Below are 23,848 nucleotides of genomic sequence, written 5' to 3'. Positions count from 1 at the left end.
TCACAGTATTTATGATGAAGTAAGTTCAGAGGTGCTTATGTTGAGACTTTTGATTAAGCATGTGCTCAGCTACATAAACACTTTTGATACGATCCTGCCCTGCCCTTAGAAGTTCACATTTTAGGATACGGTCTGACGTATACATCCTGTGTACTTCTTTCAGCTTACCATGCAGGTTTATGTTTTTTTTCACTGAGGGTACAGTCTTGGTGCTCTCTGTTGCTTGTGTCCCCCCAGAAACAAAAGGTCAAACTAAATCATGCCTCTCTGTGAGAATGAACCTTTTGCATGCAGGATAGGGGGTGAAGGGATTAGCCCTACAGCTCAGTTTCCCCTCGGTTTTTGGACGTGCTTTTGGAATATACTTCTGCAGAAAGAATGCCTCTCATAACTGTATGCTGCCTCCTTCATGTTTCCACAGGTAACACGGATTGTGTTATTATGGGTAAATAATCATTTTAATGATTTTGAAGGTGATCCTGCTATGACTCGATTTCTGGAGGAATTTGAAAAAAATCTGGAAGATACAGTAAGACTCAAAAGAATTTATCTTCTTCAAGGTTTAGGGATTTTCCTTATCCCCAAATAAGAGCAACTCAGAACAACTTTCATCTTCTCCTGTGTCTTGAATGTCTGCTCTGAGTACTTCCAGATTTATATTCTAGATTCTGCACATTCTCTGCCACTAACCCAGACAGAAATCAGCCTTCCTCCTGCCTCTTCTTTATCGTTTTGAGACTAATGAGAATGCTATCTCTAGTCACGCAAGCTTATGAACTCTTTTCCTTGCATTCCGTGACCAAGGTGTCCATTCATAGTTGAAGTCACCTAGGGCACTAATTGTGGCAGTACACATATTCCCTATAGTCTCTCTCCCGTTCCTTTTTCACTCCCCATTTAAAGCCTCATTTCATCATGCCTCATCTGTTGTAACAGCTAGCTAATTTTAGTTCTAGTATTTTTTCTAATCTATTTTGTGTGGCCAATGATTGTTTTTAAACTATAAATGAGATGAATATTTCTCTCTGTCAGTAAACTAAAGTATTTCCTACCAGAGTAATTCCTCATCCATATATTCAGATCCCTCATCTACATTTTCAGTCTTTTTTTCTGTACACCCTTGATTTTAACCAACCAGATTATGTTATATTCTTTACCAGTTCTCAGGTTTGAATTCTTATCTTCTAGTGTTGCTATTTGAACTCTGTGCAACCTTCAAGACCTATTTTATGTATCAGCTCTGCATTAGACATTCTGAGTCTCCCTTCTGCATGTGATTTCACTTGTTCTAAATATACAACACCTAAAATAATCCCCGCAAGGTCGTGTTAACTTTCACAGCAGCTATTTATAATTCCATTTACTCTGTCAGATACAAACTTTGAACTGCAGCTGGATTTATGTCCTCCAAGCAACTTGAAATTTTGGGAAGTAAATTAATAATGCAGCTATCCCACCTGTTAGACATGTGAACTTGAATAAGTTGCTTAGCCTTTTATGCAGTTGTCTTTATAGGTAGGAGCCGCTAGTTGATGGGGATTGTTACAGGGTTTATAATGAGCTAATGAATGTAACAATCTGGGGAAAAAACAACAACAACAACAAAAACCTGGCACATAGCAAATGCCCAAGAACCTTTGCTGTTTCTCAGAGTGTAAGTGGATTGAGTTGAAAAGGGACAAATACGCAGATTTCTGTCCGTACCCTTACCTCTTAGTTCCTATAGCTTTCTCAGCAGCACTTCAGCTCTATGCAAAATGGGAAGAATGAACAGAGACAGGGGAACTTGATTAAGAGGCTGTAGAAGCTTACCACCATCATTTGTGTTTTCCAGTGCTCGCTATGTAGATATTTACACGCTAATGGAAAATAGAAATTACCTTACAATCATGGGATTTCTTTTTTGGTAATCATTCAGTCATCAGGTATTTATTCAGTTCTACTTTATACTCCCAAGGTGTTAGGATCAGAACAGGTGTAAGGCTTGGCCCTTGTCCTGAAGAAACTTTAGCTGCTTTTTATGGACATGAGGTTTACACGTACTATGCTATTTGAGAACAGTTGAGTATTAAATTGGTATTACTATCTGAAAGTGAGAATATTACTAAGCTTAAGAAAGATGTAAAATAATACAGGAATAATATACCACGAAGAGCTAGGGACTTGAATGTGTCTTTCAGTATGACTGTATTCAGAAAGGTGGTTCAGGTCCTTTAAGGTTTTAAATGAAGGTTTATAAAGTTTCTGGATTTATGTAACAGCCAGGAGATGAGCAAGATAGTAGTGGAGATGTATTAGGACAGTTCAGGCCATGAGAAGTCACATTTTGTCTTCCCTCTCTAAATGAGACATCATTTTGAAATCTTTTCTAACCTGTGATTATTGAGCAGTTTCTAAAAATCATATTGTGAGATCCTTATCTTGACAGTGCTCTGGGGCGGAAGTTTTCCCTCCTTCAGTTTTATGTATGGTGGCTTACATGTTCTTTACTCTGTATTTCAAGGTATCTCTGATTCTAATAATTTTAGGTGATTTTTTTTAAAGTCTATAGGCATAGATACATAAATTTACATACATTATACCCTTTTTTGCTTTTTTAGAAAATGAATGGTCATCTCCGCTTATTGAATATTGCCTGTGCTGCAAAGGCCAAATGGAGACAGGTGGTGCTGCAAAAGGCTTCCCGAGAGTCCCCTCTGCATTTCAGCCTTAATGGAGGGAGTGAGAAGGGGTTTGGTATTTTTGTTGAAGGAGTAGAACCTAGTAGCAAAGCTGCTGATGCCGGACTGAAACGTGGTGATCAGGTAAGTAAATAACTAAGCACGTGAATTAAAGCTTTTTTGGAAGTAATATGTCTGTTCCTTTTTTTCACATGTGATATTCTTCAAGTAAGCATAATCAATTTAAGGGAATTCAATTAAAAATTAAAATGAAGGGCACCTGGGGGCTCAGTCGGTTAATTGTCTGTCTTCGGCTCAGGTCGTGATCTCGGGGTCCTGGGATCGAGTCCCATGTGGGGTTCCCTGCTCAGTTGGGAGTCTACTCCACCCTCTGCCCCCCACTCATGCTCACTTTTGTACGTGCGCTCTCTCTCTTAAATAAAGTCTTTACAAATTAAATAGGTAAATAAAAAGGTAAGTGGCCAAAGATTGCCATGAATGATGGTTTCAGCTTAGTGTTCATATGGTAACAGAACTACATCCCTAAGCAGAGGAAGCCAGGTGAGGGACTAGGAAAAAGGAGACATTAGGAGAAAGTAGGTAGCTGTAGAGTGAGCATTGTGTTCCCAGAGGTGATTCCTGACAACCTTGTTACCAAAAAATGTAATTACTATGCCCACCTCAGTTCTGTTAATCATACTAGTCACATTCTCCAGAGATGAGCTCTAGGAATCTGTATTTTTTTTTTTTTTTAAGATTTTATTTATTTATTTGACAGAGAGAGACAGCCAGCGAGAGAGGGAACACAAGCAGGGGGAGTGGGAGAGGAAGAAGCAGTCTCCCAGTGGAGGAGCCTGATGTGGGGCTCGATCCCAGAACGCCGGGATCATGCCCTGAGCCGAAGGCAGGCGCTTAACCGCTGTGCCACCCAGGCGCCCCAAGGAATCTGTATTTTTAACAGAGCTCTCTAGGTGATTCTCATGCACACCGAAGAGTAGTTTTTCAAATTCAGGTGAATCACTTGGGAAGGTTATGTTTTCCCTTTCTAAAATTCTACTAGTTCAATTATTCATTTAGGATGTAGCTTTATTTTACTTTTAACTGAATCATACTAATGCACTTTCCTTTTAAAATAGTGAATGCATTCACATTATAAAAAGTTCTACACTGCAGAGCGGGGGCTCTCAACTAGGAGTGATTTTCTCCCTCAGGAGACATTTGGCATGTTTGGAGATATTTTTGATTCTCATGACCTGGGGGTTGCTACTAGCATCTAGTGGATAAGAGGCCAAGGATGCTGCTGAGCAACCTACAACGTGCTGCAACAGCGCATCCCCCACAATAAAGAGTTATCCAGCCCACATATCAAAGGGTTAGGAAGCTGATTTAGTGTTATAATGATTCCCTTCTTCTCCTAAGGGAACTTTTTAAACATAGATATTTCTGGGTCTAACCCCACTCTAGTCATTAAGAATATCTCGTAGCTAGAATTCTGGAGTCAGTGTATTTATTGTTCTAGTATTTTATTTTAAACACATTTGAGCATCTCATTCTTCACAGAAAAAGAAAACCAATAAAATCAAATGATTTCATTCTTGAGAGAAAATTGATCAGCTTTTTACTTCTTCCCTCAGTCTTCCCAGTTATTATTAAAATTATCTGAAATTTTATATCTAGCTACTAAGTCATATTTAACGTCGTTTATCTTCTTTTAAGAATACTTTTGACATTTGCATTAAGTTTCGTGAGTTTATCACTAATAACGATGTAGACATTTATACCTGTCTTACTGATTTCATTGATCACCTCCATTTCATCTATGCCCTGTATCTCCATTATTGTGATTCATTTCACAGTTGTCTTCTAGTACTCCTGGTACCTTTTCTAGTACTTTTCTCAAAAAGGGCCAATAGGTGCTATAGTTTTATGTGTCCTTGCATGTCTGATAATGCTCTTGTTCAGTGGAGTATAAGATTCTTTGGTCATTGTTGTTTTTCCCTCAGAACTTTGATGTTACAGAAAAGTGTCACATGACCTTAGCATAGCCCAAGAGAAGTCCAAACCATGGGGCGCCTGGGTGGCTCAGTCATTGGGTGTCTGCCTTTAGCCCAGGGCGTGATCCCGGGGTCCTGGGATCCAGCCCCGCATCGGGCTCCCTGCTCTGCTGGGGAGCCTGCTTCTTCCTCTCCCACTCCCCCTGCTTGTGTTCCCTCTCTTGCTGGCTGTGTCTCTGTCAAATAAGTAAATAAAAATCTTAAAAAAAAAGAGAGAGAGAGAAGTCCAAACCAGTCTTTATTTTTCTTTTCTAGCTCTCTGTTTGTCCCACTACCCACTACTACACGGTGATGTTTACAGAGTCTTTGTTCTCTGTCCTTGGGATTCAAAATTTTCATTGGGCTGTGTTAGTTCTCTTTACTATCTTTGCATGGTATTGAGCCAGTTCAGTATGTAGACTCAAGACTTTTTTCAACTTTGAATTTTACTTCTGTGATTTTTTTTTCTTTTCATAATATTTTGCCTTTCAGTCTTTTATCCTTTTAGAATGATTGTGTCAATCCCTGACACCTGTCCTCTATGCTACTTTTTTTTTTCTCTCATTATGTTTATCTCTATCCTTTTTTGTTAGAATTAGTATGTTTTAAGAAAACTTTCTATGTGGTTTTGAGGTACAGCTGAGTTTGGGGATCCCTGCTGTGAAGGTTGAGCCGTGTCACGTGGAAGAACCCATCACAGTGGTGCTTGTTGCTTGACTTGCTGGTTCATTCATTGTCAAGAAATGATACTAGATGTATTCAGAGTATCACTTTTGAATGAGTTATCTCTTAAATGCAATACATTTGCATTTAGAAAATTTCAATAAAATTTGCACATATATACACAGGCACTAATTTTTATCATCTGATCTGACATGATTTAGATTTTTCCTTCATATATAAACCAGGCTGTGGTTTTTTTTTTAAATGTCTTTGATACGATCTCAGAGGGAAAGAATGTTCAAAAAATGTTTTTAGTAGATATTGGGGGAAATACAATAGAAAAGAAAAGAAGAGGTAGCTTCACTTCTCACAGAGATAACCATTGTTCACATATGGGTGCGTTTTGTTCAAGTTTACTTTTTTTCACCATTAAACTTAAGGTTGCAGAACTAATATTGTTTTTGTCTTAATTTATATTTTACAACTGCTTTTCTCAAGATAATGGAAGTAAATGGACAAAACTTTGAGAATATTACATTTGTGAAGGCCCTTGAAATTTTAAGGAATAATACGCATCTTGCACTTACCGTGAAGACCAACATTTTTGGTGAGTTTTGTTGTAAAAACTGAGGCTTTTTGTTTTTTGGTTTTGTTTGGTAATAAAAAAGAGAAAAAGTACTACAATGAAAAGAAAAGTAAAATTAAAATAGTAAATTAGTAAAATAGTAAAAAAAAAAAAAGTAAAAAATACATATTCTCTCTGAGCTCTTTGAAAATTTTTTGATTCCTTAGTGTTGAGATATGACACTGTGTATTCTAGAATTTTCATTTTTCATTTTTTGTATTATTTTGGTGTCTTAGAAGTAAGATTTAAAATAGGCATGCAAGTATGTTTAGTTAGTCGTTTATGAAATGTCTGCTGAGGAGGTATTATGTACTATACTTTGCTGGGAGGCACTGAGTGAAACTTAGAATGATCTGAATGAAGCATAAAAGTCATAGGCGTTTATTCCCCCTGCTAATGTGCACATCATAGTACTGCTTAAGTTTAACTGCCTTTCTGAAATAATGTGAATGCTAGATTAGCTGTTTCATGAAAATAAAACGATCAGTGAATTCCAGCTTTTTAATAACAGTGTTCTCTACCTTTCTATGTAAAAATGCCGATTACTGTGTCCGCAGCGTGTTTTGATCATGCTTCTGTTTGAATGAAGCAAAGACTAAGCTTGTACTTGCATTTTTTTTTCTTTTAGAGAAGACTTACTGTAACTTGGTTTCATTAGATACCAGAGGATATTCTCTGAAATTCTGAAAAGGGCAACAATAAAAACAACATCATAATTTGAAAATTATCAAAGAAAATTTAAGAGTCTTTATGAAGTAGGGGGGAAAAATTCCTCTAAGTCATTTGGGTTGCATTTTGAAAACTAGGAGTTGAATTTAAAAGCTGTGCCTACGGAAGAGGAAGTGTGTTTTATTTTTTCACTTTGACTCCTCCTTACACTGCACTTAGTCATAGTGAAAAATGAAACACTTGCTATTTTTCCTCTTTTCACTTGCGTCCTTTCTACTGAATTATGTCCTGTTAAATCTGATACATAACTGTCTATTTGCAATTTCCTAATATTATATTTTTTAGTGTAAAATAAGTAAGCCTTCCCAGTTTCTGGATTTCCTGAGTTTGAACTACTTTCTAGAAACAAAACCTGTGGGTTAAATTAAAAAGATTCTGATATTGTAAAATAAGAAAGCAGAGCTTGCTCTGTCACTTAGAGCAAATGATTCTCCAAGCTTGACTTTCTCCGGCTGTATTTCATAAGGTTCTTACACGGATCAAACACTTTAACTTTTTGTGCCATCACATAGTAATTACTAACAGGTATCAAAAACTTTTATGTATAGGGGCGCCTGGGTGGCACAGCGGTTAAGCGTCTGCCTTCGGCTCAGGGCGTGATCCCGGCGTTATGGGATCGAGCCCCACATCGGGCTCCTCCACTATGAGCCTGCTTCTTCCTCTCCCACTCCCCCTGCTTGTGTTCCCTCTCTCGCTGGCTGTCTCTGTCTCTGTCGAATAAATAAATAAAATCTTTAAAAAAAAAAAAACTTTTATGTATAAAAATATAGAAATAGTAAATTTGATGGTTAATACCATGACCCCTGGAAGACAGAAAAAGGAGATCTGAAGGATGTAAAAGTCAGGGAAGCCACCACCTTAGAACTCCTTGAGTGGTGAGAAACAATTGCCCAGCAGAACTCTAGATTGGATGTGGCAGAGGGCAGGCATTATGTGATACTACAAAAGGGGCCTGTGTCCTCACCACCTCGTTCCTTATCCTAGGCAGAGTATGGTCGGTGACTTTTGTCCAAACAAAACACCTAAGAGTATCTCGAAGGAATATTAATAAAACATTTGTAGATATGGAGCATTTTAGTCTAGATGTCTGTCACACCTGGAAAAAAGCTCTAGTAACTCTGGCATTATGGTGAAGAAAAGTTGCCCAGTTAGGTAGTCCTGTATAGAACTCACAGTCAGAATACCTACAAATAGGAGAGGCGCCTGGGTGCCTCAGTTGGTTAAGCATCTGCCTTTGGCTCAGGTCATGATCCTGGGGTCCTGGGATCAAGTCCCGCATCAGGCTCCTTGCTCAGTGGGGAGCGTGCTTCTTGCTTTCCTCTGCCGCTTCCTCTACTCGTGTGTGTGCACGCGTGCGTGCATGCACGCTCTCGCTCTCTCAAATAAATGAAAAAAAGAAAAGACATACCTACAAATAGGAAAACTGACCAGAAGACAGATTTGTTTAGATGATACCAGAGCAAACCATATTTGGTCATTTTGTGTTAAATAAAACTGATGGCCAGGAATAGGAGAACCAGTATCGTTGAGGAGGCATGGTGAGGAACCTAATAAGTAAGCTTAGGGATTCTGGAGAAAATAGTTAAGGAAAAGAGGAAAAACATTTCTAGAACTGTGCTCAGAGAGATTTAAAAATTCATCTCTTAAAACAAGAACAGGGCATTAGGAAAAAAGGAACAGTCACTGAGAAAGAAAGAACTCAGAGTAACTTAAAACATGGTAGCAAAGACAAAAACATTCAGTAGAGGGAGTAGGTAATAAAGTTGAGGAAATCTCCCAGACTGTAGAACAACAACAACAACAAATAGCATTGAGCCTTTTATTCCAGGAAATCTAAAAGAAAATGTGGAGAATAAAGTATTGATGCAACAGTAATAGAGTATCCAAGAATGAAAGAAGGATGGGACTCTTCTAATTCAAAGGTCCACCTAAAATCTGTGCAAACTGAATTAAACTTGTTTTAACATTCTGTTTCCAGTGTTGACTTAGAACAACCAGAAAAGTTAGACTAAATATAAAAGTAGCTACAAAGAAGCATAAAAATTCAGAATGAGAGCTAAGAACTGTCTGACAAAGAACAGAGATCAGACCAGAAAGAGGTGAACTGGAGCCGTATGTGCTGTGGGACATTGACCAGTACGGAAAAGCACCGGAGAAACAGCATTTTTGGGCAATAGACTCCCAGGAAAAGGCTAAAGAGTTGGAATCCTGCAGTTGCTAGGAGCACAAAGTCTGCATGTCACATCTTTTCCCCCCTACCGAAACTGTATCCCAAAAAGATCTTTTTTTCTCCATGGACATTTTCAGTCTTAGATTGTAGCTGAGAAGAGGAACTGCTGGATAAAAATCACAGGTTTTTAGTTTAGAGAGCCCACCAGGGCCAGACCACTCTCACTAACGGCCTTTATTGAGCATTGAGACCTTGAATGGCTAACTTTGAAGTGGATGAGGGTTGTGCTCTAAGCAACTCGGAAGGACTTCAAGTTTTGGCCCTGGCTGTAGCCCCGGACCTTGGGGGCCTGGCAAAAGAACATAAAAGAACATATAAATACTCTTCTGAAAATTCTAGCAGTAACCTCTTATTTGTAAAAATAATTTTTCAAGTATAGAGTCAAGCAAAGAATCAAAGATTGTGAGGCTCTCTTAGAAGTCAGTGTAATCCACAGCCAACAGAAACAAAACCAGAGGAGCTCCAGAATATCAAACACAGACTATGAGGTAACTATCTTACATCTGTGAAGTTAAAAATCAAATTAAGGGTGCCATTTCCAGGTGAGATGGAGTAAAACACATGCCCCCTTTTATTTGCCACTAAGCTCAACAATAAAACCTGGCCAGAATCGTGATCGGCCCATTGAAGAACTCGGAAAGTTCAAAGTCCCACTACCAGTAGTGAATTGATTTTTTTTTTTCACTCCAGTATCCCCTGAGCTGGCAAGAAAGCTGATTTGAGGAGTGAGAAAGGGAATTCCCACAGTTTTTCCCCCCCCTCTTCTTTTCTGCACTCTGTCAGGCCTCAGCCTCCAAGTAATCCAGTAGCATTGACAGTAGCCTGCAACACAAGGCTGCACAAGGCAAAATTCTGAGAGGGGAACCTTCTTCACCCTTAAGTATTGAGCTGTGGCTCCAAGAAGGCAAGGCCACCTTCATTGTTGTTTTCCCACACTCTCTCTGTCCTCTTACTTGGCCCCTAAAGTGCTACAGTGGGCACTTCATTAGTTTATTTCTAGAGGACTGAAAAGGTAAACTGAGGAACTGGAAATTAGTAGGTTGATAACTGAGATGGAAGAGACAACCTCATAAGTTGTTAATGAGATCCCAGGCTCACCTCCATGTTGTGTGTGCATGGATGTGATCCTACTTAGCATACCAGAAACTTGGAGAACTGGCATGCCAGTAGACCTCTGCCCAGGTCCCAGACTGAGTGGTGGCACAAAGCAGACAGATGGAGATAGCACTCCAAAGCTTTCAAAACTGAACATGGGAACCACAGCCCACAGAAGGCTAAACAAAGATAGCAACATTTTCCATTTCTTATGAACAGGACTCAGAGCAATTTTAACTATTACAAGGATCCCTTAGTACAGGTCTCTTCGTATTTAGTTTGGGCTTTGTGGAACTTTTGAATTTGTGCATTGATGTCTCATCACTTTGAGAAATTTAATGGCCATTATGACTTGAGATATTGTCCTTGCTCTTCTGTCTTCTTTCCATGTGAGAGATCATTTCCTTATGTGTTAAAAGATCTGTGTCCCATGCATCTCTTAGAGTCTGTTCTGTTCTATCTTTTCCCCTACTTGTGCTTCAGTTTGGATATTTCTAATGACCTGCATTTAAGCAGTCTTCCTATTTTCTTCTGTATCCAGTCTGCTGTTGAACACATGCAGAGAGCTTAATTTTAGATAATTAATTTTTTAGTTCTAGAATTCCCATTTGAATCTCTTTTATAAATTCCAGTTCTCTGTTGCACCGTGTTTTCATCCATTTTATCTCTTCCCGGTATATTTTAAATTTATTTATAATGGTAATTACAAAACTCTTGGGTGTTAATTCCAAAATTTGGGTTTTTATTTTCTGCAACCCCCCCCCCCCTTGGCTTCCTGGTTATCGTTGTGTCTTACTTTGTGTGTCTTACAATGTTTTTTTGGTATGCTATGCTTAGTATATAAAGAAACCTAAGCAAGTAGGGAAATTAATATTTTTTCATAGAAAGGATTTGCCATTTCCTCTGGTTAAGCAATGAGGTAAGGGGAATTGGGCTGGGTGAGGCTCAGTTACAAAATTACTTAAAATGTACCCATGTTTCAGACTGAGAGTGAGGTTTGTCATGTGCTTGATGCAGGCAGGCCCCTTTTCTAATGGAACTTTGTCCTTGAGTACAGAGAGATTGTGGGAAATTGTACTCTGCTTTGTCAGCCTTGTCCTCGTACCCTCACCCCCAATCTCTACCTAAGGCATGGCTTTTGGTTCAGAGTCTTGTGGCTTTTTGTCTTTTTTTAAGTTCAGCCCTTCAGAGATTGTGAGCTTTGCTCCTGAGCCTCCCTCTCCAAGCAGTTAAATATGTAATGTGTTTGTTGCACATCATCTCTGTTGTGTGACTTTGTCTCCTAAGTACCGTGAGACTGTACGGAATTTCCAACAAGTCCCCAGCCTTCTGCATTGTCCTGAGAGTAGATACCTCCCATGGAGGAAGGCAGCTCTGCTTTGGGACTTCTTTTTATTCCAGGTTTATGCCAGTACTCGAAGCCGTTAAAAATTATTTTTCCTCTAGTAGAGTCCCTCTACCTAATTGCCACTTCGTGTTTAGAGAAGAAAAGAGCAGGGAGTCTCAGTTTACCATCTTCTTGCCGTGGAATTTTAGCTCATCTGTTCCTCTTCGCTTTCACAGCTTTGTAACATGTTTGAAAATCTCACCACTCAGATAATTAATTATTAGCATTTTAATGTTTTAATAAAAGTAATACATGTGTATGTTTTGAAAATTAAAACATTAAAGAAAGGTATACAGTGGACCCTGCTGTGTACAGTATTCTGGATCTTTGCACAGGAGTTGATACAGATATATTTCTTGCGTAATTGTTGAATAGAAATCTATTGCAGTATTATAATCTGTTGAGCTAATGTCATATTGATGGGCGTTTTAGGTTGTTTCCAATTTTTGCTATTTTATAGTGTTGAAATAAAAATCCTTTGTACTTTTATGCTTATGTAGATATACTTGTAAGGTAAATTTCTCATGGTGGAATTAATTTTGACAATACTGCACTTTGACTTTCCAAAAGTATATCCCAATCTACATACGCTTTTATTTACCATTGTATAAGAATGCCTCTGCAGTGGGTATAATCAACTTTATGGTTATTGATGGACATTATTTAATGATGAGGGAAGTTCAGTACCTTTTTTACATGTTAACATTTCTTTTTCACAAAGTCTTTTCATTTTCCATTTTTATATTGAGTTTCTTGTTTTTTATTGATTTGTTCGAATGTGTTATAAAAAAGGACAATATCTTTTTAGTCTTAAGGATTGCAAATATTTCCCCAAGTTGTCTTTTGACTTTGCTTGCTTGTGGTGTGTTTATGTGTGTGTTTAAACGTACATACGTATATGTAGAGACTGAGAAATTTTTACTCTTTATGTAATCAAATTTATGATTCTTTGGCACCTTCATTTCTGATTCATCTATTTAATATTGCTCTTTAATGGCATTGTAATTACGTTTGCTCACCTTCTATTAATTTTTGTCCTGAACCTTAACTAATTTTTAAAATTCACTATTTTTCTCTTCATCTATAAATCAAAATCTCTACAGCTTTATTTATAACTACGCAAGTCCGGTGAGGATATAAACTTCTTCGTACACTCTTGAGTTGCCTTAAGTACACACCGCAGGCAGGAATATCTGCGGCCTATTTAAAGATTCCCTGTTGCTCTTCACAAAAAATTCAGGCACCTCACCATAGCATTTTTAGGCCCCTTGTCTACCTTGTTCCCTAGTGATCTTAATTTTCTTTAAGTTTCCTTTTAAGACAGGGACTTGGAACTTGAGATTTCCTCTACCTAGCATCATTCCTCCTTCCCTTCTTTTTGCCTAGTTAAAATCTACTTACACCTTACTGAACTTCTCTTAGACAGTGACTTAATTAGGGAGGATTTTCCCTTTCTTGCTATCCCTTGACTTACGTTCCTTCTGTACCATGTATCTTAAATTTACTGTTCCACAACGGGGAATCTGCAGACATTTGGTATAGTGCCTGACATGTTTGTAGGTCAGTAAATTTTTCTTTGCATGAATGCATATCGATTTTAGCTCAAAAAGGCATTTTTACCTTTATCACACGGCTTAAAATAAAGCATAATTTTCAAAGGAAACTAAAGGGAATTTATTGCTTTTTAATCAAGCAAAATATCTTTAAAAGGTGACTCCTAAAGATTTCCATTATTTTGAAGGCAGAAAATGTGCTTTTTATAAACTTTCAATATGCTTTGGTAATATGTCATCCTGGTTGAAACTTTCGAGATGGTACCACTTTCACAACTGAATACCAAGCTATTTTATGTTGTAATGCATCATTTTTTAAGTCTTTGTCTTTTGGAATCTTCCTTGTAACTCCTTTGATGTTGAAGGAAACGATGTTGATGTTGAGTTATCCCCAAAATAACAAAAACGATCACAGTTCTCTGTTTTCAGTGGGCACATTTATACAATTTACAGCTTTTCTTCTATAAAGGTACCAAGTAGTACTACTCAAAGCTATAGCGTCTGAAGACCTGCATATTCAGGAATATGTAGCTTCATTTTTCTTTGGTTCAGACCCTCCCAGACACCATGAGTTTTTAGGAAGGTTACCTTCTATGTTAGCATTTTCTTTTTAGTTTTATTTTTTCCCTCCAGTAGTTGATTTGTCTTATTTAAGAATACATATTTAAAGCAACCAAAAAATATTTTCATGATATCATGATATTAGTTAATGAAACGTAGGTAACATAGGTTATCCTAACTGGAAAAGGTGACACTAATCACTAATTATATAGTTACTAAAAGTAACTAGTATGTAGTTACTAGATACGTAGTCTTACACAGATTATAGTCTTTTTTTTTCACCTGATCCCAAGGAGGTATAGCCCTTCTCACAAGATGAAAAATCTGATCTAGGCAGAGATTGTGAGACAGTCAATTCTTCGAATGAAATAACTCATCAAACTTCGCATTAACACGAAGTTACCGAAGAATGATTGGTTGTTTCCTTCAAACCACTGTAGTGAATGTTTCTTAGTTGAGTAAGCAGTGACAGAATTCTCATAAATGTGATCTTGAAGAACTTGTCATTTATTATTAAATTTAGTACTGTTTATTTCTGGTCCAGCCAAACTTTTTTTTTTTTAATTGGCGAAATTTTACAAAACTGAGCCTGACTGCAGTACTTTTAGCTCATCTTGAATAATATATATTTTGATAAGGAAGAATATGTAAATAATAAAATCTAAATACTTGTTTTTATAAAATCTGAGTTGATTAGCAGTTATATTGCTTATTATTATTACATAGCAATTATTGCTAAATAGGAAGCCCTGGACTTTACAAACATGCTGTCTGTACTTCCGTTCCGTTTTTGTCAGTGACTTACTTTTACCACTTTTGGACAATGATGTCAGAAGTATGGTTAGTTATAAAAACTGAAGAGAGGGGTACCTCGCTGGCTCACTTGGTAGAGCATGCGACTTTTAATCTCAGGGTCATGAGTTTGAACCCCAAGCTGAACATAAAGCCTCCTTTAAAAAAAATGGAATTTTTCTTGGGGGTGCCTGGCTGACTCATTTGGTAGAGCATGTGACTCTTGATCTCAGGGTAATGGGTTTGAACCCCACTGGGTTGGGCTGGGTATAGAGATTACTTAAAATCTTAAAAAAACTGAAGAGATCAGTATATATGGCTGATGGAGGATGGGTATAAACTTTATAATGTTTAATGAATGAGACTGAAAGGCCAAGTAATAGAAGTGACTGTTTATCTTTCACATTTGTTGTTCCTATAAAATCTTGCTAATGAGAAGAAAAGAAATGACAAGTTTATTTATTTATTTCCACAGTGTTCAAAGAGTTACTTAGTAGGACTGAACAAGAAAAATCTGGTATTCCTCATATTCCTAAAATTGCCGAAAAAAAAAGTAATCGCCATTCAATCCAAGATGTACCAGGAGATATTGAACACACATCACAGGAGAAAGGAAATAAGAAAATAAAAGCAAACACTGTTTCAGGTGGAAGAAACAAAATCAGGAAAATTTTGGATAAAACACGGTTTAGTATCTTACCTCCAAAACTGTTTAGGTAGGTAATGCTAATCTCCATCATGTAGATATTTTTCTATTGACTGAAATTTTATTTGGGGGAAGGGAATTTGGGGTCAATTTTGGTTTTTATACAAACAACACATAAAATCTCTAATCCATAAATAAGAAAAATCTCAGTATCTTTCCATCGTTTCTGTGACATTACCACTGCTAGAGTATATGATCTTCCAGTAGTTTTGTTTTGACTTTTAGGAAAGACTGCCCATTTTATTTTATGCAATCTTTTCTTGTGTATTTTTGGTCTAATTTCAGTCCTTTGATCTATAAATTTGGACATCTTGGGGATACATTTGCTGATACTAGTTTTTTGTCTTCTAAATCATCTTTCTCTTAGTGCACTATTTATTCCTTCCTGAATTCTAAATGACCTTTTTAATGAAATCTGTTTCTGTTTCTAAATTGAGATGTCACCAAAACTGAATGAATCTTTGAGATTTTAAATGTAAATTGAGGTCTGTAAAATATTTAGGATATCAATTCACTGAAGTGTCACGACTGGGAAAGAGTCTAGCTTATATTATATCTGTTTATTTTACATTATCTATGTCTTAAAGCAATCACAAAAGTTCTAATCAAGTTCAGTACTTAGCACATAGTAAGCACTCAATATCTGTTGAATAATTTAAAATAGGGAATGAGTGAAAGAAATGAAGAAAGGAAGAAAGGAAGGAAAGAAAAAATATTCAAGCAAAACATAAAGAAAATACTTGGCTTCTGATAGTTCCTAGCACTATTACCCAGTGATGGTTATAGAGCTGAAAAGAGGTAGTCCCTACCTCTAAGGAATTCATATCATGAACCCTTTATTTTCCACACACTTATTATACACTAGGCACAGTGTCCAAATATAGGACTGTACAAAGATAAAGCAAGTATCTTGTTCTCCAAGATTTGATGATCTAAGGGAAAGCAGACATTACAAAGTGATTAATGTTTTGATCTGTACAAAGGCAGGAACAAGCTTGGTAGGTAGAGTATGTTTGTGTGTGTACATCTAGAGATGAAGCAGGAGAGTTAGGTAAGTGCTATGTTATGAAGGACTTTGAATGTTATGCTATAGGTACAGACTTCATGTCATAGGAGGGAGCATAGAAGCTCTGTTAGTTGTATTTGGTGGTTTGGGGTTGAAAGTGCAGCACAGTGTAGTAGTAATAGCAAGGACACTAATGAGGAGGCAACTTGGAAGTAGGTAAGTGTCACCTCTCAACTTTTTTAGAGTTCAAGATCTTGAAGATTGCCTGATCAGAAAGTGTTCTTCTTTTTGAGTTCTTACTTCCAGTCAGGAAGCACATTTGTTCTTCATTTAATTTGGTTGCTTACAGAGAATTGACACAGCCTGAGCTCTGTTCTTAATGTCACTCATTTCTACAAAGTCTATTACTTTATTTTTTCTTAGTGACTGCTCTCCTTGAGGCAAGTAGTTTATAAAAATGATAACTTTAAAATAGCCAAAGTTCTTTTAATATTGAGCATACTGCAGTATGGCAGAAGGACAGCGAACACTGTAAGAAAAGTCTTATTCTCATAAATGAGCATTAAGGAGAATATAAGTGGGGCTAGCTCACAGTGTAAAGATGGCAAACAGTTTTGGATGACCAGAAGTCTGCAAGAAGGTAGTGAGCAAAAGGGAAATGAATGGAGGACCAGAAGGCAGAAAAGAGTTCTCAAAGGGAGTTCTCAAGAGGTAATGCCCTGAGTTCCATTGCTGGAAACCCTGGTGGATTTGGTGTGAAATACATATATCTTCTTAAACTGGTTTTCATATTGAACAGTGGCATAATTGTGACATGTGTACTCTAGAACCAGAGAACAGTGATTGCAACTGACTTTAGCTTCTAGTGTCAGATTCCAGCCAGCTATATTCAAGTGACACAGGCAGCTAACTCATCTCCACAGTATCTCCTTCAGGGAGTGGGAATTGGTTTTACCATGTGGATTCTCTCTTTGGTTACAGTGGGAGGCATGGAAATTAATGAAGCCAGGAGCAGTCATTTGAGTATTTTCAAGCATTTTTCTTTTATTGGCACCCCCTAAAATGAAAGATCTAGTAGAAATAGTTAACTCAGAAGGGAATTTTTTTTTTCATTTACTGATGTATTGAGTTTCTTGTGCCACTAGGAGACTATTGGCTATGAATGCGAACATTAATAAAATACTACACTTCAGAAGTTAATATTAAACTATCTCTTCTAAACATGTTTCAGTGAAGTAAAATGCAATAATTTCAGCCATATAAATGCCAAATAAAAGTTATTTTAGTAGAGGTCATAAAGGTTTTTTGCTGGAGCTGTTTTTGCAGAACCGATTTGTCAAACTGGTTGCTTAGCAGTTTTAAGAATGAATGTATGTCCTATTTCTTGGGACTTCCAGGTAACTTTTAATAGATAAACAAAAAATTACTAAAACTGCAATGGAAAAATAGGCAGAGAACACGAATCATGTGTGCTGCATCAATAGTAATCAAGGATATGCAATTTATTTTTAAAATAGGGTACCATTTGTTTCATCACAGATTGACAAGAGAATACTCAGGGCCCGAATTGATAACATCAGACAGATAGCTCAGGCTGCTGTGGAAATATGAAATGATGCAACCTTTCCATAAAGCATTTGGGCATTTTTTTATTGAGAGTTTTAAAAACATTTTGACTCAGTAATTCCATTTCTAATAATTAGGTGAGAATTTATATACAGATGCTCTTAGTAGTGTTATCTGTAATAAAACAAATAGGAAATACCCTAGATGGCCAGCTATAGGGATTGGTTAAATAGATTGTGCTATATACTGTAAAAATAACTAGAAGGAAAAATGTTGATTATGATTTTCTCTAGGCTGTGGTCTCATATATAATTTTGTCTTCCTTGCTTGTTGACTGTATTTTTAAAATTTTCTACTTTGAATGTTTTTTAAGTGAGAAAAAAAACTTCAATGAATTTAATTCCACAATCCTGAGTATCTCCTGTGTGGCAAGCTCTTTGGAAGGGGCGCTCAGTCTCTGCCTTTTGCAGCATTCATTCTGTAAGAGTTGTCAGAAATACTGGAAGAAAGAGTATCTACATCTGTCAGGCAAAAGAATATGAAAAGAAGGAAGGAACAAATAGTTGAGATAAGAATACATAATTCCCAAAGTCCCTAACCATGACATAATTTTAAAATGAAAGAATTATCCAGAAAATTACAAGTGGAAAAAAATGGCTCATTTTCAATAACCACTGTGAAAGACATAGCAATGGGTATTTATTGACTTGAGAATATTTCACAATTTAGGAAATCTGATGTCCTACTTTTTTAAATCACTCAGCTTTTAGTTGCTTTTTTTTAAATCACAAATTGCCTAAGTAACAGCTTCATACTATTCTTTGTAACAGTCCCAGTAGTAGACTGTCTTGTTTGCTTATCAGAAATTATTTTTTCTCCCCATAGTTTGTCAGCATACTTTGTTTGCTTTTAATACTGGAATTATTTTTATTTGCATATTGATATTTACATAGCCTTTTTAGTTTCATAATATGAAACTAAAATGCAATTTTATTTTAAGTAAATTTAGTGTTGGGGAATTATTGAGGAATTTTTCAAAACTATCTTGTTTCTGTTACTGCATCATCTTCTCAGGAGACTGTTTTGGTAAGAAATGACATAATTATTTGCAAATGGGCTTTATTAATTCAGCTTCCAAAAAAGCATGGATATTTTGCTAATTAGATACTGTTCCATTCATGTCATAGCATGAGTTGTACATAACATTAGTGTAGTTTTCATTTATACATGCTCACACCTTAATTACCATGAATCTGTAACCAGCTTTACATTATTATATCTGTACAGTGTACTGTCTTTGCTTATTAAAAAGCAGAGGTAATGTTAAATAATACCAGTAAGAGAGATAAGGACTTCCAGGGTTTCATGCACTTCTCTTAGTCTCCCTAGTGCAGTCCATCTTACTGCAACTAATAAAGCCAGTTCCCTTTAATAGAAAATTAAAACTTTTTAGCATTGTTAAAGTTGCTTCTACTGTGATTATTAATAGGACTGGCTAACCTTTTTAACAGTTTGCTTCTTTGGATTCAGTTACTTGACCCTCTGTGCTCAAAAACAGGCTGATTTTTTTTCAAAAAGCAATTAAATTAGAAAGCCTGTTATATTTAAAAATATTTATTTTCCCTGTAATTTAAATTGTTGTAGATTACTTACAAAGCTGTAAGTATAGTTTCGGTGAAAGCCGCCTTCCTTTTGTTCTCATACCTAACCTTAAAACATTTAGCTCTGATCTTTAGCAATACACACCCGATTATAAGGAACCAATTTAACATAAGCACAAATTCCTTATCAGATACTGTATTTCCTTAGCCTTATTTCTGTCAGATTAGACTGCCCTCTTTCCCCAGGTGAATACTTCCTGTATCTACAGTGCCTGTTGATTCCACCCTGCCTTCTCTGTTTTTCAGTACGAATTACTTAAAGTCCTTTCTAGGTTTGTACTGCTCTATTTTAATTTTAGTAAAAGTACTTTACTGTTTTCTTAAAAATTGGAATTGTATTTTCCTCTGTGCCACAATATTCACCTATATAACCTAATTTAATCCTTAAGGCAGCCCTGGGGGAGAAATAGTCACATTTTTAGAAGAAGAAACTAAGGTCCAGAAGCTAATAACCAGGGTCCATAGCGAATAACCAAGTTTATATGCATAGCTGGCTCTTGAAACACTTACTTTTGCTCCCTTCCATGTCTTCATGCTTTTCCCTGACAACTCTGCGGTCTTGCTTGTCCTATCTCTCTCTTCCTTGTCTGGCTGTTAGCAGTCCTTTAGCTATTTATTTAATTGTCCTCTGCACTTCATCTGGCATAGTTTCCTGATTTGCCTAAGTCCTATTTTTTACTCCTAACATATTCTGGATGTATCCCCTACCACTCATTTAATCCATTCCATGGTAAAGGTGAGTATTCTGTGATACCTCTGTATGTGTAACAGGTACTGGATAGAATACTACATTGAATAAAACGTAGATGAGAATTAATGTTAACCTAAAGGATTGATTTAACCCTTAGAAATAAATGGTGTTTTGGTCGTTAATGCTAATGGAAATCTTTTTCATTGCTGTCCTGTGTTTGTATAGGGCTGTTTCATTTATCCTATGTTTTGTAGGACTTTTGGGTATCTAAAATTTAAATGACAGGGTTAGGTTTCTTTTAAATTTTTTCTCTTAGATGGATTTAGAGCTGCCTGTGTAATACTTTTAAAGTATTTTTCTTGTTAAATATAACTTAAATATAACAAATGTTATTAAAAGCTGTTCAAAACCATAAATCTTTTCAAAGGTGCACAATGTTATTATAAGGTCATTTGGCAGTAATGTAGCTATTATCTGTAATGAATGAAATGCTGGGGTGTGGAGTCAGGGTGGCCTTGTTAGGCCTTATGCTGACTTAACAGGTGAGGAGGACACTCCCTTCCCCCTTTCCCAGTCTTCAAGCCTAGAGCCTCTCTGGAGCCTGAGAAGGTACAGGTGCACTATGGCAGGCCCTGCTCATCCTGTGCTTTCTCAGAAGCCTAGAAAACAGGTCTAGGAGGTTTCTGTACCCTCTGGAGCCAGGCAGGTAGCCACAGATTGGATCCCAGGTCCCACATCCTTGCTGGGTTGGGGCCTGGCTTCTCAACCTTTGAAGTATTTTAAAAGAGGGGTGTTTTATTTGCTTAAATATGGCCATTTAATTGATATTTTTGAAACCTTTGAAGGGAATTAACTTTAGATGACTTGCTTTCTGCTGTGGTTTTGATGTTCTCATCTAGGGAATAGCCAAATAATTAGACTCAAGATATCACACAAGAAATAATGTGTCCTTAGAATAAACTTAAGAGACTGTAAAATTCTTTTTCCTCTGTTTTGATTTTGGTCCTCTCTTATCTTCTTTCTGCTTGTCACATGTATCCAGTGTTCACTGTTCTTCTATGTTCCATCTTCCTGTTATCCTTTCTGCATTATCACTGGTTGGGGCACTTCTCAGGTTGGGCAGTGCTCATATGTTTAAAGACTTCTCTTATTTTGTCACTTGGACCTGGCCCCTTTGTTTTCTACAGCCTGCTGGTTTTTTGGTTTGGGTTTAGACCCAACTCTGTCCTTTGCCTGGAAGATCACCAGCCTATTATGTTGAGAGTGCAAACTTTGCTGTTGTGTGGTTATATGTTGTTGGATACATGTATTAGTGTCCACCAAAATTAGATGATCTTAAAGGCTCCCTGAACATTCAGATTTAATTTCTCTACCGAAACCAACAGAAACTCAGTATGACTGTTTCTTATGATGTAGTAGAATTACTTAGATGTATAAGTTAAATTTTTAGTGTAAGTAGATTTTGAGTGTCTTCATAATTAAAGTTGTCCTATTTTTTTTAATTGCCGTAAATTTTTAAATTGCTATAAATAATACATAATTTTTTAAGTCACCACTTTGAATTGGTGTTATTATGCCTCAGTGTACAGAGAAAAGAAACGTTTACCATTAAGAATTCTCAAATACTTTTTGTGCCATTATTTTGAAGCGACGGAGGCCTGAGCCAATCACAAGACGACAGCATTGTGGGAACGAGACACTGCAGGCACAGTCTGGCTATAATGCCTATTCCTGGAACACTTTCATCCAGTAGCCCTGATCTCCTGCAGCCTACCACCAGCATGTTGGATTTTTCTAATCCTTCAGGTAATTTTTGTTTGTGATTTCATATAGCCATATTGGTACCAAAGTGACAAATTAGGTGGTTGAGCCTTGTGTATCAAATAGTAGATTTGCTTGAATCCCTCTTCTCTTTTGTCAGGGTTATGACTTTCTGCAAAAATCTGAAGCGAACATTGTGTCTTTTTGTGTAAGCTAGCATGGTGCTTGCTCCAATATGAAATAGAAGTAAATAGAGAAGAGATTACGTTTAGGTGTCTTCTGGTAACCCTTAGAGCAGTGGAATGAAAGCAGGGATGCTGCTTCTCAGTCAAGAAGCAACTTATCCAGGATGTGGAAAAGGATAAGGAAATATATTGTAGTCTCAGTGGCCTCACTTAACTTCCTCTGTGATGTACTGAAATGTGTTAGTAATGTTCTGGAAACAGTGATTTTCCACGTCCTTCTCTCTACATGACTACCAGTGTTCTTTCTAGAACAAAGATTTGTTTTGTTAGGAATTAATCAGGGTTTAGGTAATAAGGTGCCATTTGGATAATCCCTTTTATAGATCTATTCTAGAGGTACCCATTCATGATGTCCAGATCCCTCTTACATGATGTGATTATGTAACCGTTTGGCCTTCTCATGGGAAACAAATGGCTTTAACAGAGTATGACTTTCTTTTACACTGTTTAGCAAGATATACAAGTCTGATTTCCTTCCCAGATGATGTTAATAGTATTTGGAAGTAAAAGAAGAGAAAATGAAATGTGTGCAAATTCCCAGTCTGTCTTTGTGAATAAATTTCTCTGGAGAAATTAATGAAGGGGATCAGAGCATCTCCTCTTTCCCTCAAGGTTAGCCAGTCCTGCCGGCAAAGACCTAGTGAACTGTTCCAGTTCCAGACATCTGAGGCCTATTTTTGTAAAGAGGATAGGAACAGTACAGGTAACAATAGTTAGTTGTTTGACCTTTTTATCTAGAGTTCAAGGGGATAATGAAACCCTTTGTCCACTATCTTTCTCTTGACAAACTGGGATTTTCCTCTGCTTGAAAACATTTTCTAGCCAAGTGTAGAGAAGCATCTCTGATTTGGATGGATCATAAAACAGTCTAACCTTAAGCCTTGTAGGTTTAGAGACCTGATGTCATCAGTACCCTGAGGATTAACTCACTGCAAAGAAATATGAACAAGAGGCTTTTGGTGACTCAAATATTTGCATACATCAAGAAAGGCTGTTTGGTGCATACATCTTACGAAAGGGACTTGACTGAATTTATGAAGCCTTTTGCTACCAACTTGACAGTGGACCTAGAACACTTAAGACTTTTCCACATATTCATATATGCTTAGTTGAATCTTTCAGTTTTGGGAGTCTCTTTTTGTGCCATGAGCCTCAGAGTAGTACCTTATTCTATGAAATTATCTTTTGCCACATCTCTTTCATTTGTCTTTTCTTTCCTTTAGCCAGAATTGTACTTGAGATGGCTTTGAGACAAATTTGTGATTTTTCTTCATCTCTAAAAGTTAATAATGTATGTAATGCTAATAAGATAGTGCTAGACAAACCGTATGTAATTAACTGAGCCACCAAAATCTCCCAGTCCAATTGTAGTCCTTACCAGAAAAACACAAATAATACATTTTTCCTAATTTAAAGGACAAAATTTTTGTAACAATGATTATCAGAAAATAGGTGAATATTAGATATTAATATTCAGAATATTTAATTAATATTAAATATTGGGAAATATACTGTGTGTTCATGCTGTCAGATTACTTTTACTTATATTGAATAATGTTAAAAAATTAGCCCAGGGTCTTCGTATTGAATATTGTTTTGGAAGTTTTAGCCAATGCAATGTAACAAAATAAAACAAGGTAGAATGAGGGAAGGAGATATCATTATGTACTTTTGCATATCTTGAATTAGGATTTGTCTGCTAATAGCAGAAATCACAAAGATCAAGACTGAGGTTTAACCACATGAATATCTTAAATTTTCCTGTGTTAAATAAATAGGAAAACATGTGCCACTGTATAGTAGAGTGAACATTATTATCTAGTGTAATTCAGTAAGAAAAAGCATAAAGAATATCAAAAAGTATTTTTAAAAAGAAGGAATATT

At 36.7% G+C, this 23,848-nt stretch overlaps 1 protein-coding gene across 8 annotated transcripts in view; it reads left to right on the top strand.

Moving 5' to 3' along the window:
• Positions 1-23,848, top strand: part of RAPGEF6 (Rap guanine nucleotide exchange factor 6) — a 182,431-nt gene that overhangs the window by 115,021 nt on the left and 43,562 nt on the right. For all 8 annotated transcript variants that reach the window (XM_048220950.2, XM_026507900.4, XM_026507902.4 and 5 more), the window contains 5 exons: positions 422-529; positions 2,601-2,804; positions 5,855-5,963; positions 14,804-15,044; positions 21,607-21,764. In XM_048220950.2, coding sequence (XP_048076907.1) covers positions 422-529; positions 2,601-2,804; positions 5,855-5,963; positions 14,804-15,044; positions 21,607-21,764 — 820 coding nt within the window. The remainder of the gene's footprint in view (positions 1-421; positions 530-2,600; positions 2,805-5,854; positions 5,964-14,803; positions 15,045-21,606; positions 21,765-23,848) is intronic.

The sequence above is a fragment of the Ursus arctos genome, unplaced genomic scaffold (assembly GCF_023065955.2).
Source record: "Ursus arctos isolate Adak ecotype North America unplaced genomic scaffold, UrsArc2.0 scaffold_5, whole genome shotgun sequence".
Taxonomy (NCBI): Eukaryota; Metazoa; Chordata; class Mammalia; order Carnivora; family Ursidae; genus Ursus; species Ursus arctos.
The sequence above is the reverse complement of the archived record's forward strand: the minus strand, read 5'-3'. Positions and strand labels throughout refer to the sequence as shown.